This window comes from Carassius gibelio, chromosome B7, assembly GCF_023724105.1.
Source record: "Carassius gibelio isolate Cgi1373 ecotype wild population from Czech Republic chromosome B7, carGib1.2-hapl.c, whole genome shotgun sequence".
Taxonomy (NCBI): Eukaryota; Metazoa; Chordata; class Actinopteri; order Cypriniformes; family Cyprinidae; genus Carassius; species Carassius gibelio.
This window is the reverse complement of record NC_068402.1, coordinates 8686719-8700414: the sequence shown is the minus strand read 5'-3', so window position 1 is coordinate 8700414 and position 13696 is coordinate 8686719. Positions and strand designations below refer to the sequence as shown.

The window sequence follows — 13696 nt, the reverse complement described above, 5'->3', positions numbered from 1 at the left end:
CAATGAGTGCAATAGCAGTGATGCATGATTCCCTTTATCTCTGTTATAAGCACTGTTCTTCTTAACTAGCATAGTAAGCAGTATGATTTACTGCTACTCTTTTTGCCAGCGGTTAAAACGTTTGCTGTTCTCCTCTTGAATCTAGCCTATATCATAAGTCTACTACTTTTTTGTCTTTTCCTATTTTGAGCAGCACATTAGCCTAACATTGGACTACCTGCTTGTAAATCATCTCGAAACATGAATACTAACAAATAGTGCTCTTTTACTGACTGCAGACCCATTCGTCTCTCTCTCTCTATTTGTATTCTGATGGTGTTGAAGTGAGGAAAACTTTCCAGCCTGAACATCGGCACGATCATACATCATCTCTCTGAATGATTCAGATCACAGTGGAAGAAACAGCCTCAGGTTATTTGTACCAGCAGAGACAGAAAATGTAAAAAAAAACTGGAATTCTATCCTCTTACCTTAACACTCTCCCCAAACCTGCCCTCAAGTGCCACAATTATATATATATATTTTTTTTCACTTTCCCAATAGGACTCAAATCATAACTAGATGCACTGTAAAACAAAACAAAACAAAACAAAAACAATCCTCCTATTTCAATTACAAAACTTGTGTTTAGTTGTTGCCATATTTCTTTTTAAATAAAGTTAGCTTGGTTGTGTGAATAATTTTAACTTAAAATACATAAAGTTTAATTTCATATTAACTGTATAAAATACATCTAACTCAACTAAAAAGGTTTATTATTATTAAAGCTAAGCTTATTTGGATGAGTTAAAGTATTGTAAAAACAGAAGTTGCCATGATTTAATATTTTTCACAGTGAGAAATGCAGACAGACAGAGAGAGTCAAAACATAGCTTCTACATACTGAAAGAGATATTCAACCCACTCACCTGAATGAAACTGACAATTCATAACTAATTTAGACTGTAACAACTGGTGGCACATTTGTATGAATTTTTTTAAAGAAAACTTTACACCACTGAAAATGTCTGGGATATGTAAAAAAGACTCATATGCACCCCTGTTTATTTAATCAAAAATACAGTAAAATAGTAATATTTTAATAATATTTTATCATTTAAAATAGATGTTTTCTATTTGAATATTAATTTATTCCTGCGATGCAAAGCATCATTACTCCAGTGTTCGGTGTCACATGATCCTTCAGAAATCATTCTAATATGCTGATCTGCTGCTCAAGAAACATTTGTTATTATTATCAGTGCTACATCATATTTTTGTGGAAACTGTGATAAAAAAAATACTCAAGATTTATTGCTAAATAGAAATAAATGGCTGTACGGTAACTTTTGATCATTGTAATGCATCCTTGCTGAATAAAAGTATAATTGTTTTTCAAAAATAGTAGTGTTTATTTTCTTTTGTTGAATTTTCTGATGTGACATTTACAATGCAGGCAATGTACACAGGATTCTTTTTAGGCTTTTCAGTTCCTCTACATCATCAAAAGATTAAATGTTCAAATGTTTCATGTTTTCATGGAAGAAAACTGTTGTAAGCGTTTCCATGATAAAGCAAACAGTAATGAAATTATCTGCTAATCTGTATGATTGTCTTGCCTAACCACAGCCACTGTATGATCTTCTAGACATATATTCTCTTGAATAATTATGAAGCAAATTTTGTAAGGTAAAACCTGCAGGTATAAATAGCTTGGTCGTTATCATATCAAAAACATTGTTCTCTGGTTTATTTAAGAAGATGTGTTCTTTTCTTCAATTATTTAAAACCGATGTTAAATGAAACCATCTGCTCCAGATCAGACTGTAACTCAGAATCTCTCAAAATTGGGTGTTCACACCAAATTAGGACATGGCTTCAGTTCGGTGTGTGAGCCCCAAATCAGAATATCATTCCGGATCTGAGTGTGACTCGAAATCAGGGCTTGACACAAAGTCAGGATGTCAAGAAATCAGGGTTTGTCTGAAACAGCCAGCTGTTTTCTTCCTGATGATCTTTCAGGCACTACACCATGGTCTCCTTACTCTTGTATTTACACAAGAAGTACATTGTCAGATGTTTTGGTCTCTGATGTGTCTTCACAGGTCGGGGAATCTGTAGCCGGACGCTGGGATTCGTCTCATTCCATGTCCTGAAGAGGTGAATGTGGTAACGTAGGGATACCTGCGGTTAAAAAAGAAGATTGTATGGAAAAGTTAGTATTATCATCATTTGACTTTTTAATCACTCTTATAGAGGTTTGTTGTTCAGCGTAGTCCAGATTCAATCTGAATAAATAGCTTATGATGCCAAGTGTGAATTTTTTCTATATTTAATTATTACTGTACTGTATCATCCTTGGTGTCATCTTATTAATGTATTTTCAGAAACACTGCAGGTATAAAATGTCATTGCACTTTCTATTGCTGCACTGAAAACAAGAGTGAACTCACTACAGTCCAGAAGAGGTAAATAGTGAAGAGTGTCAGTGTGAGGACAATGAGTCCCACGGCCTCCATGCTGTTGCTGTAGTACAGATCCATGGCTCCCTGCACACACAGCCAGCCGGACAGACTCGCTAAGGGTGTGATGAACAGGAAACAGATGGCATCTCCACACAGCGTCCGTCTCTGCTGCTGCATGGAAGGAGTGGTGAACCACTGCAGCCATGAAACACAGCTCATTAGGACAGGGATATACTTCACTTCAATCAGTTTGAAAGCTTATGTCATATATTGTTTGGATAGTAGCTCAACTTTTTAATTGATATTTTTTTATATGGAGCTTAAAATTAAGACAACCTAAAATTAATAATAAAAAAAAATAATAATAATTTCCAACCATCCAGATCACAAAAGCAATTTACATAATGCATAAATCAGTAGATATAAAAAATTATGTGCGGAAGGAAAGAAAAAGAAATGCAAGGAAAACGAAAGAAAAAAATGCAGAAAGGAAAATAATGTAAGAAAGAGTAAAAGAGTGACAGAAAGATAAAATGCAATAAAGAAAAAGAAAAGGGAAAGAAATGCAGCAAGAAAAAGAACAAAGGAAGAAAAAAAAGTGAAAGGAAAAAAGAAGAATTCAATAAGGGAAAGAAAAGGGTAAGAAATGCAGAAAGAATAACCAACAAAAAGAGAAAAGGTGAAAGGAAGAAATAAAATGCAAGAAAGAAAAAAGAACGAATGAAAGAAAGAAAAAGAGAGAAATATGTATGGATAGGTGGGTGGATGGATGGATGGATGGATGGATGGATGGATGGGTGGGTGGTTGGGTGGATGGATGGATTGGTAAATGGATGAATTGGTGGGTGAATGGGTGGATGGATGAATTTATGGATGAATGGATGGGTTCTGGGGAAGTCATGGCCTAGTGGTTACAGAGTTTGACTCCTAAACCTAGGGTTGTGGGTTCAAATCTCATGACTTAGGTTCCCTTGAGCAGGGCATCCAACACCCAACTGCTCCCTGGGTGCCGCAGCATAAATGGCTGCCCACTGCTCCGGGGGTGTGTTCACAGTGTGTGTGTTCACTGCTGTGTGTGTGTGCACTTTGGATGGGTTAAATGCAGAGCACGAATTCTGAGTATGGGTCACCATACTTGGCTGAATGTCACGTCACTCTGTGCCTGTTCACAGAGCAGGCAGGTTTGCAGCGGTCAGCAGGATGTATTGCTCATAGACTGTAGTGTCATCTTCCTGTTCTCCGCCCAAACATGAGATAAGCAGCAGCGACACGGACATGTTCCTCATCTAATCTCATTTTCCTGCTAAGTGGATCAGTGTTTGAAAGAAGCCGAGGGAAAGCAGACCTCCCAATATGTGACGCGGGGACACGACTTGACTCTGACTTGAGAGTGACTGACTGCAGGAGAACAGATGCTGATAATGACATTTAAAACACTTGCCATATGACTACAATGGAGAGTGTGTTACTATATGTCCATGTACAGCTTTGGCTTTGTTTATTCCTCTGTCTCACATGAACTCTGAAGTCAGATTGACAATTTGATAGTGCAGCTCATGTCATCTGAGGTCAGACAGTCTTCCAGAGCAACATGCAGCCACCAACAGAATTACAGAAAGCACAAATAGACGTTCTCAGATTCAACACCTGCTAAACCTACAAAATAATACTTAAGTCACATCTTACATTGCCTAAAGCATCAAGTGAGTGAACTCATTCCTCAGTCCTTTAGAGAATATAAGTGATTCCCAAGCTCTGCCGCTGATGATTTTACCTCGGTGAGTGGTTTGGGAAGTCTCTCTAGAGCGAACTCAAAGTGGCAGAGCTCACAGCGGCTGGTGCCGGAGGCCGTGAGCCAGCGCTCCAGACAAACACGGTGCACCATCGCCATAGAGCCAGCACACTCGCAGGGAGATAACAGATCACCCACGCCGCTGCCTTCATGACAGATTCGACAGAACGGCTCCTCAGCGTTCAGACTGAAAACAGAGACCTGGGTATTAACCATCAAACAGTGCAGATTCAGAGAACAATAACTAAAGATCACACAAGATTCCAGGATAGTACAATTAAACATTTATAGTCATTTAACGCAATAGTCCACCCAAAAAAAAAAAAAATGTACTCACCTTCAGGCCACCTTTCTTCATCAGAACAGATTAACATCACTTGCATCCTCTGCAGTGAATGGGTGCCGTCAGAATAAGAGTTCAAATAGCTGATAAAAACATTACAATAATCCACAAGTAATCCACACTAACCATCAGTTAATATCTTGAGAAGTGAAAAGCTGTGGTTATATAACAAACCCATCCATCATTAAGCTGTTTTAACTGGCTGAAATATAAACAATCCATAATAATGCATCAGTGAAAAGGGTCCAAAAGCCCATCCATTGTTGTCCTTTTAAAATCCAAATCTTCCAAAATAGTTGTGTAGAATTGTTTTGGACTATTGTAAAAGGTGCTTGATCTGTGCATGTTTCTCTCCTGATTCAGATTAGACAACTTTTCACTGGTTAAAACAATATTATGGATTGAGGAGTGTATTTTAACTGGAAGCAATGATTTGAAGTTAGTTTTTTTTTTTTTTTTTTACTTCACAAGATTATCTGGACTGAAGTGGTGATGTGGATTATTGTGATGTTTTGATCAGCTGTTTGGACTCTCATTCTGATGGCACCCATTCAGAGGATGCATTGGTGAGCAAGTTTTATAATGCTAAATTTCTCCAAATTTGTTCTGATGACCAAACAAACATCTATTTTCAGCAAACGTTCATTTTGGGTGAGAATTCAAGTTTGCATCACAGGAATAAATTACATTTGAAAATATTTTCAGGCAGAAATAGTTATTTTAAAATGTAATAATATTTACTTTTTGTTTTTGATCAAATAAATTCAGCCTCGGCGAGCAAAAAACACTTTATATAGTATAAGATGTATAAAATACATAAAAAAATGATTATTATTATTTTAATTATTTTATAGTATTTTTTTTTTTTTGGCTTCCATGATCAACAGTCCATTCATTTTACTATTAAAACGTATTATAATGTTGACAACTTTATCCATAATGCAAAATCAAGCCACAAAGATGTCAACTTTCTGATGCCAGATATGATTATGAACACATGACCACACACATTTACATGCCACCAATGTCTAATAGGATTTCAGGTACTTTGGCTTGTTTGGCTGACTGGCTTTCTGAAAATATTGCCCAGGAGGGACAATGCCCTGCACACTTTATCTCCAACCCCAATCAAACGTACCTGAGCAAGTTAAATAAGGTCTTCAGGATCCCTAGAAAATCACAGGTAAGTGAATTTGAGGAGGGTTTGAGCTGACTTTGACCCACCTGATGCCGCCCAGCTGAGCAGGGATCACAGAGGAAACATAAGTGCTGCTGTGAATGACCTCCTGTACAGGATCCGTGGAGGTCTCAGCATTCGCTTTCACCAGATCCACTGAATCTGGACCAGCACTGAGACCAGGTGATGAGTCCTCACAGAGCATGACTGCTGCACATGAGACCATTCATTCCTGAGAGACATGAGGGACATGTGATGACAGCAGTGAAGAGACACCGACAGAACAGGAGCTTTGTGTGAGGAACAGAATGAATTAGCTGCTTATTTACACTTGATATATAAATCACAGGGTTGGAAATTTACTTAAATTTATGAGAATACCTATATTAATTCTGAACATGAATGTGCAGGAAATTTGTTAGCTCCTATTTTTGTGAATAAATGACTTAAATAGTGAATAATGAGATTTTTATATTCACATATTGGTGATTAATTCAAATATGATGATTTACTGCTCAAGAAACATTTCTGATTATTATCAATGCTGAAAACAGTTGTTGCTTAATATTTTGGAAACTGTTATATATTTTTTCTTTGCTTCTTTGAGAAAAAGATCAATAAAACAGCATTTACACCGAATTCTTTGTTATGGCATAAAAGTCTTTACTGTTCATGTACCCTTGCTGAATAAAAGTATTAATGAGTTAGAAAAAACATAGAAAAAACTTTTGAACAATATTTAAATAAATAGATACATAGGTGCAAAATGTTCATTTTCAGATTGTGGAAAATGTCATGTGGGAATGCCATAAAAAAATTATCTGATGATTGTTTCTGAAAGACATCTTGCCTTATCTGAAAATCTCATTGGTCAACAGATGTTTATTTCAGAAAGCAAAAATTTAAAAGTTTTGGTTGCGTGATAGAGCATTACTTTTGCAAACCATTGCATTTCCGTCAACATCTTTATAATGCACCGTCAATAAATTCTTCACGTTCTCTGAAGCAACATCTACTCTATATAGGCATATAACATTTTACGATAAGTACTAAAACAACTGTAAAATTACTATTCTATCACTTAGCAATATCAAATCAACAACATAGTTTTTAGGAACTTACCATCAGACAGAACATGTTCTCCATCCAAACTCCCCATAACCCGGGCTCTGAAGGCTTAGACTCGTAGGCTCTCTCTCTTTCTCTCTCTCTCTCCAGTCAGATTATTATTGAGCCCAAGGTCGCTGGTGAGAAGGATTAGCCTGAAGGCAAGGAAAGCACAGGCACAGAGCCGACAAAGGGAAATCCGTCTCACATCACCGTTGGTTACACTCTGGGCACCTCCTCATTCAAACTTCCTTAATCCAGTTAGTCTTCACCAGTGGCTTTTCATTTTCCGGACATTATTCTAACTGAACAGGGTCTTTCTTTGACTGTAAACTGCTGCAGACACAACAACAACAACTGCTGAAAGTCTTGGTGGCATCTGAACCTCATGGACCAGGCCTAATTTTAGCCCGCTGGCCTAAGAGCAGCCTGATCTCTTGCTAAATACCTCTTTATCTTGTTCACAGACTGATGTCTAAAATGGTGCAACCATAATTCACTCTAATCCATTGCCACATTTAAGTAGCAGGTGATTTTTTCTAAAGTATTTTTGTGTTGATAATAATTAAGAGCTCAAATGGTCTGGTGGAGCATCAGTATTGGTATCTTCATTGTTTTTGGACATCTTTCACTCTTAAGCAGGCACAATTAAATATGTTTATATTTTATAGATTATTTTATCCAAACATTTATTCCATGCAAGATATTATCTTGAAAGGTTTTTGGATTAACTGGCTATTTCTTTATATTAAGTGGCCTTAACTACTACTTACATAAAAAATAGATAGAGTGTACTTATTGTGTTTATATTGTAATGCAAAATACTTTTGCTGCTATTGAGGTGGGATACCTTGGGGTACCTAAACCTACCCATGCCATCAAACATGTCCCTAACCTTGGGTTAAGGTGTAAGGGATGGGTTTAACAATGTAATTATAAATGTAATTACAGAAATGAATTACAGATTTAATTGCATGCAGGTATTTTTAAAAATATAAGTAGCTACAACGTAAAAGATGTGGTACAACGTGGTTAATTTAAATGTGAGTACATATTAGTAATTAAGGCCACTTAATATAAAGTGGGACCCATACTCTATTAAGATAAAAGAATTATATTAAAATGGTTACAAATAGATACTGTAAATGGTTTTAAACCATTAATGTACTTAACCATCTTTATCCCATGTGAGGCATAAGGCCAAAAAATAAATGTGCAGATAATTGTATAAGACACTTATATTAGGCCTATTGATGCTATCAGGACTGTCAGAACTGTAAGAACAATTTATTAAATTCAATAAGCAACTTTTTATTATTTTTCATCATATTACGAGAAAGTTATTTTAAAATATATTTTCAATATTAACTTTAACTATGTGCTATTTAGTGATACAGCTAACAAGGCAATTTTTAAAATAAGTTAATGATAAAACATTATTTTGTCACTATATATACATATATATATATATATATATTCATACACTATTTTAGAACATTTGAAATATTTTTTTAGCCATGATATCGTCTCGGTTACGTACGTAACCCTCGTTCCCTGATGGAGGGAACGGAGACGTTATGTCGACCGACAAATGGGGTCTCACTTGGGAGGCCAATCATCTCTGATTTTAAGAGAAAACGCCAATGAAATTGGCAAGTGGATTAACACACCTGAGCCACTCCCCGTGCCAGCGGGTATAAATAGGGCGACAGGTGCATCCACTCATTAGGTTTTACGCTGAGGAGCCGAGAACGTGTCCCGGCAACAGCGAATGGTTCAAGGTTGTGGCATGGGGACATAACGTCTCCGTTCCCTCCATCAGGGAACGAGGGTTACGTACGTAACCGAGACGTTCCCTATCTGTCGGTCACTACGAGTTATGTCGACCGACAAATGGGGTCCTATGGAAAACGCCATAACCTGAACCTCGTCACAACCCTGAGGCGCTGCAATTGTTGACAAGCCTTGGCGTGCCACAAAAGCTACGCTTAAGGTCGTAACCTTCCCAAAGCCCCAGCGCAAATTCACTGACCTTGGTACCGAAGGGGCCAAAGGGTGAGTACATCGCTGCTGGAGAAGGCCATGCTGCTGTTCCGCCCACATAAAGTAAATGGAAGGGATTTCAACCTTCAGTGAAAGATTGCTTCAAATCTTCCCTATTTGTTCTTTCAGCTGGCAAGACAATGGGGAAGCGAGCCTTTAGGAAAGGTCGCTACGGAGACCACATCCTACCCGTAGGGAGGTGACATGTGGATATACCGATATGGACTGACCCAGGGGGCAGTACTACATATGGAAAGGGTCTCTGAGGCAGGTCCTACCTTGGAGTAGGGATGGAACGGCTGCCAGAAGAGACTGACAGAGCGATCTGTCAAGGGAAGACATGGGTTTGCCAAGAGGGAAACCTTACCGTGGAAGAATACACATATGGGATTACCCGTAGGGAACCCAGCCATATGGACACCTAGCCCAGTACAGGGGCTGACCGGCTCCGGGCATGCTAACGCCAGTACTGGGCCTGGCGACAGACTGCTCCGCCAAGTCTGACGCCGAGGGTGCTGGAGGATGCTCGACCAGGGTACGCCAACCGGGGAACTCTACTGGGAGAAGAAGGCGCTCACATCCCCGTGTTAGGGGGAATGGCGCAGCAAGCGAGACACCCAGCCAGCCCTTCCCGCCAATTACCTGTTACCCAACACACGGGAGGAAACTGGCTCTACACGGAGGTTGTAAAACCTCGCAAAGGTGTTAGGTGTCGCCCAGCCCGCAGCTCGACAAATGTCTGCCAGAGAGGCGCCGTGCGCCAAAGCATAGGAGGAGGCCACACTCCGTGTGGAGTGGGCCCTCACCCCCAGGGGGCACGGCTCGCCTTGGGAATGGTAAGCCAAGGCGATGGCGTCCACTATCCAGTGGGCCAACCTCTGCTTAGAGACAGCCTTCCCCTTCTGCTGACCTCCAAAGCAGACCAGGAGCTGCTCAGAGCTTCTGAAGCTCTGGGTGCGGTCCACGTATATGCGAAGCGCTCTTACGGGACACAGCAACGACAAGGCTGGATCTGCCTCCTCCAGGGGCAGCGCTTGCAGGTTCACCACCTGGTCTCGGAAGGGAGTGGTGGGAACCTTGGGCACGTATCCAGGCCGGGGTCTCAGGACAACGTGAGAGTAGGCCGGCCCGAACACAAGGCACTCTTCACTTACCGAAAATGCTTGGAGGTCCCCGACCCTCTTGATGGAAGTGAGCGCGATCAGGAGCGCTGTCTTGAGAGACAGGAACTTCAGCTCAACCGAATCCAGCGGCTCAAAGGGACCCCTCTGAAGTCCCGCCAGGGCAATAGAGAGGTCCCAGGAGGGAATCAGGGGTGTCCTAGGAGGACGTAACCTTCTGGCACCCCTCAGGAACCTAACGATCAGGTCATGCCTCCCCAGGGACCGGCCGTCCACTGCATCGTGATGTGCTGCAATGGCAGCCACATACACCTTCAGGGTGGAGGGTGACAGCCCACGCTCCAGCCTACCTTGCAGGAAAGAAAGCACGACTCTGACCGGGCATCTCCGGGGGTCTTCCCGGTAAGAAGAACACCAATTCGTGAACAGACTCCACTTCAGAGCATAGGCCTGCCTCGTAGAAGGGGCTCTAGCCTGAGTGATAGTGTCTACCACCGCTGGGGGCAGATCACTTAGGTCTGCCGCGTCCCGTCTAGAAGCCACACGTGGAGGTTCCAGAGATCTGGGCGCGGGTGCCAAATGGTGCCAAGCCCCTGAGAGAGAAGGTCTCTCCTCAGGGGGATGCGCCAGGGAGGGGCTGTCACGAGGAGCATGAGTTCCGAAAACCAGGTCCGGGTGGGCCAGTAAGGCGCAACCAACAGGACCTGTTCCTCGTCCTCCCTGACCTTGCACAGTGTCTGTGCGAGCAGGCTCACTGGGGGAACGCATACTTGCGTAAAGCCAGAGGCCAGCTGTGTGCCAGTGCATCTGTGCCCAGGGGGGCCTGGGACAGGGAATAGTACAGCTGGCAGTGGGAGGACTCGTGGGAAGCAAACAGGTCTACCTGGGCTTCCCCGAATCGACTCCAGATCAGCTGGACCGTCTGGGGATGGAGTCGCCATTCCCCGGGGAAAGTGAGCTGTCGTGAGAGCACGCTGGCTGCACGATTGAGCTCCCCCGGGATGTGGACAGCACGCAGCGACTTGAGCCACGTCTGACTCCAGAGGAGGAGATGACGGGCGAGTTGAGACATGCGACGTGATCGTAAACCGCCCTGTCGGTTGATGTACGAACAGCCGCAGTGTTGTCCGTGCGGACCAACACGTGCTAGTCCAGCACTAGCGGACGAAACCGTCGCAAAGCTAGATGCACTGCCAGCAACTCCCGGCAGTTGATGTGCCACAGCAGTCGAGGTCCTGTCCAGGACCCTGAAGCTGCCTGCCCGTTGCATGTCGCGCCCCAGCCCGAGTTGGAGGCATCTGTTGTGACAACAACGTGCCGGGACACTTGTTCTAAGGGCACGCCGGCCCGTAGAAAAGCAAGGTCCGACCAAGGACTGAATAGGCGGCGACACATCAGTGTGATGGTGACACGATGTGTACCGCGGCGCCATGCCCATCTCGGGACTCGGGAGTGTAACTAGTGCTGAAGTGGTCTCATATGAAGCAACCCGAGCGGCGGGACTGCGGCTGCGGATGCCATATGCCCCAGGAGCCTCTGAAAGTGTTTCAGCGGTACCACTGTCCTGCCTCTGAAGGAACTCAGGCAGTTCAGCACTGAGTGGGCACGCTCGCTGGTGAGACGTGCCATTATACTCACCGAGTCTAACTCCATACCGAGATAAGAGATTCTCTGCACAGGGGAGAGCTTGCTCTTCTCCCGGTTGACCTGAAGCCCCAACTGACTGAGGTGCCGAAGCACGAAGTCCCTGTGATCGCACAGCTCTTCTCGGGACCGGGCCATAATGAGCCAGTCGTCGAGATAGTTGAGGATCCTGATGCCCACTTCCCAAAGTGGGGCAAGGGCGCCCTCCGCGACCTTCATGAAGACACGGGGGGACAGGGAGAGCCCGAAGGGGAGGACCTTGTACTGCCATGCCTGACCCTCGGAAGCAAAGCGCAGGAACGGTCTGTGACGAGGGAGGATAGAGACATGAAAGTACGCGTCTTTCAGGTCGATCGCTGCAAACCAGTCCTGGGGCTGGACGCATTTGATAACGCGTTTCTGCGTCAACATCCTGAACGGGAGCTAGTGTAGGGCCCGATTCAAGACTCGCAGAACCAGGATAGGTCGAAGGCCACCGCTTTTCTTGGGCACGATGAAGTAAGGGCAGTAAAGCCCCGTCCTCATCTCGGCTGGAGGGACCGGCTTGATTGCATCCCTCGCCAGGAGGACAGCAATCTCCTCGCGCAAGACAGGGGCGTCCTGGACTGCCACCGAAGTCTCGAGCATGCCATTGAACTTGGGGGGGGTCGCCGGGCGAACTGAATCGCATAGCCGAGTCGAACCGTCCGGATGAGCCAGCGTGACGGGTTGGGCAGCGCAAGCCACGCTCCCAGATACCGTACAAGTGGCACCAAAGGGACAGTCGACATACCCGCAGTGGTGCAGCGATGGGGAGTCGTGCCGGAAGGCCCAGAAGGCACTGCGTCCTGGGTCATCGCAACCACACTCCCCGTGTTCCCGGAGGAACTGGCCAGAGACGCGTGGAGAGGCGTTGCGTCTCCGAACCGCGACCTCTTGGCCGCTGGCGAAAGGGGGCGTCGTGGGTGAGAATGAGGAAGCTGTGCGTCGCTCATTGTCAGCCCACAAGCCTTGCAACTCGGAGGAAGGAGAAATTGCTCTTCCAATGAAAATGTGGGTGCCACTGGCCGTTCGACCAGCGGCGGAACAGAACCAGAAGATTCTCCACCCGGCCCTCCTCCGGGGGAGGGAGTGGCGCTCTCTCCGCCATCTCCTGAAGAGCAGTTCTCCGCATCTCCGAGTTGCCCGTGTCAGGGCCGCTTAGTCGACTTCCTCGAGGACTTTGCAGCCGGGAGTGACACGGGGGGCGCCGCTCTCCTGCGCGGGGCTCGACGCGCCGGCCTCGAAGAACTCTCAGCACGGGGCGGAGCTGGTGTGGAGGACGCAGGGGGGCGCCCTCGGCGACGAGCAGGCTGAGGCACTGCCTGCGACGGAATGGTGGCAACCAGAGGATCACGTCGTGGCAAGATGTGCTGTATGGCCTCAGTCTGCTGTTGTTCTGTCAGGAACTACTGGGCACAGCCCCTGACAGCGTCGCCACACAGGACAGCCTGGGACATGGGAGCATCGAGAAAATGCACTTTGTCAATGTCTCTCATACAGACCAGGCTGAACCTGAAACGGCACTACTGGACCACCAGAGTGGACATCGCTTACCCGAGGGACTGCGTTGTGACTTCCGTCACCCAGAAGGGGGAGGTCAGTCGCCATGCGCAGCTCCTGCATCAACCTCGGGTTGGATCTACCCTCGTGCATTTGTTAAAGCCTTGGCTTGTTGGGTTTGCAGGATAGCCATGGCATGCAAAGCAGAGACAGCTTGGCCCGCAGCACTGTAAGCCTTGGTAGCGAGCGCGGCCGACAGCTTACAGGCCTTGGGTGAGGGGCGCGGACTATCCCTCCCAGTGGCGGCGTTTTGCGGACACAAGTGCACCGCAATCGCACTCTCCTGCTGGGGAATGTCAACACACCCCTAGCTGCCTCGCCATCGAGGGTAGTGAGGACAGAGGAACGAAATGAGCTGCTTCCGGCCGTAAAAGGGGCCATCCACGACTACATCACTTCCCCATGCACATCCGGGAAGAAAGGAACCAGAGTAAAACGCGGTTG

At 44.9% G+C, this 13696-nt stretch overlaps 1 protein-coding gene across 1 annotated transcript; it reads right to left on the bottom strand.

Moving 5' to 3' along the window:
* Window positions 1-1367: 1367 nt before the first annotated feature.
* Window positions 1368-7022, bottom strand: zgc:158785 (uncharacterized protein LOC791214 homolog). The gene is made up of 5 exons (XM_052559963.1): window positions 6879-7022; window positions 5804-5988; window positions 4219-4423; window positions 2433-2639; window positions 1368-2163 (listed from the first exon to the last, which is right to left on the bottom strand). The coding sequence occupies exons 2-5, from the start codon at window positions 5980-5982 to the stop codon at window positions 2005-2007; spliced, it is 750 nt and encodes a 249-aa protein (XP_052415923.1). The 5' UTR covers window positions 5983-5988; window positions 6879-7022; the 3' UTR covers window positions 1368-2004.
* Between the last annotated feature and the right edge of the window lie 6674 nt (window positions 7023-13696).

Coding starts and splice junctions, on each gene's coding strand:
- zgc:158785 (XM_052559963.1), bottom strand. CDS start 5,982: ATGGTCTCATGTGCAGCAGTCATGCTCTGTGAGGACTCATCACCTGGT. Junction 4,424..5,803: donor GCTCAGCTGGGCGGCATCAG/GTGGGTCAAAGT, acceptor CTCTGTTTTCAG/TCTGAACGCTGAGGAGCCGT. Junction 2,640..4,218: donor TTCCCAAACCACTCACCGAG/GTAAAATCATCA, acceptor TCATGGCTGCAG/TGGTTCACCACTCCTTCCAT.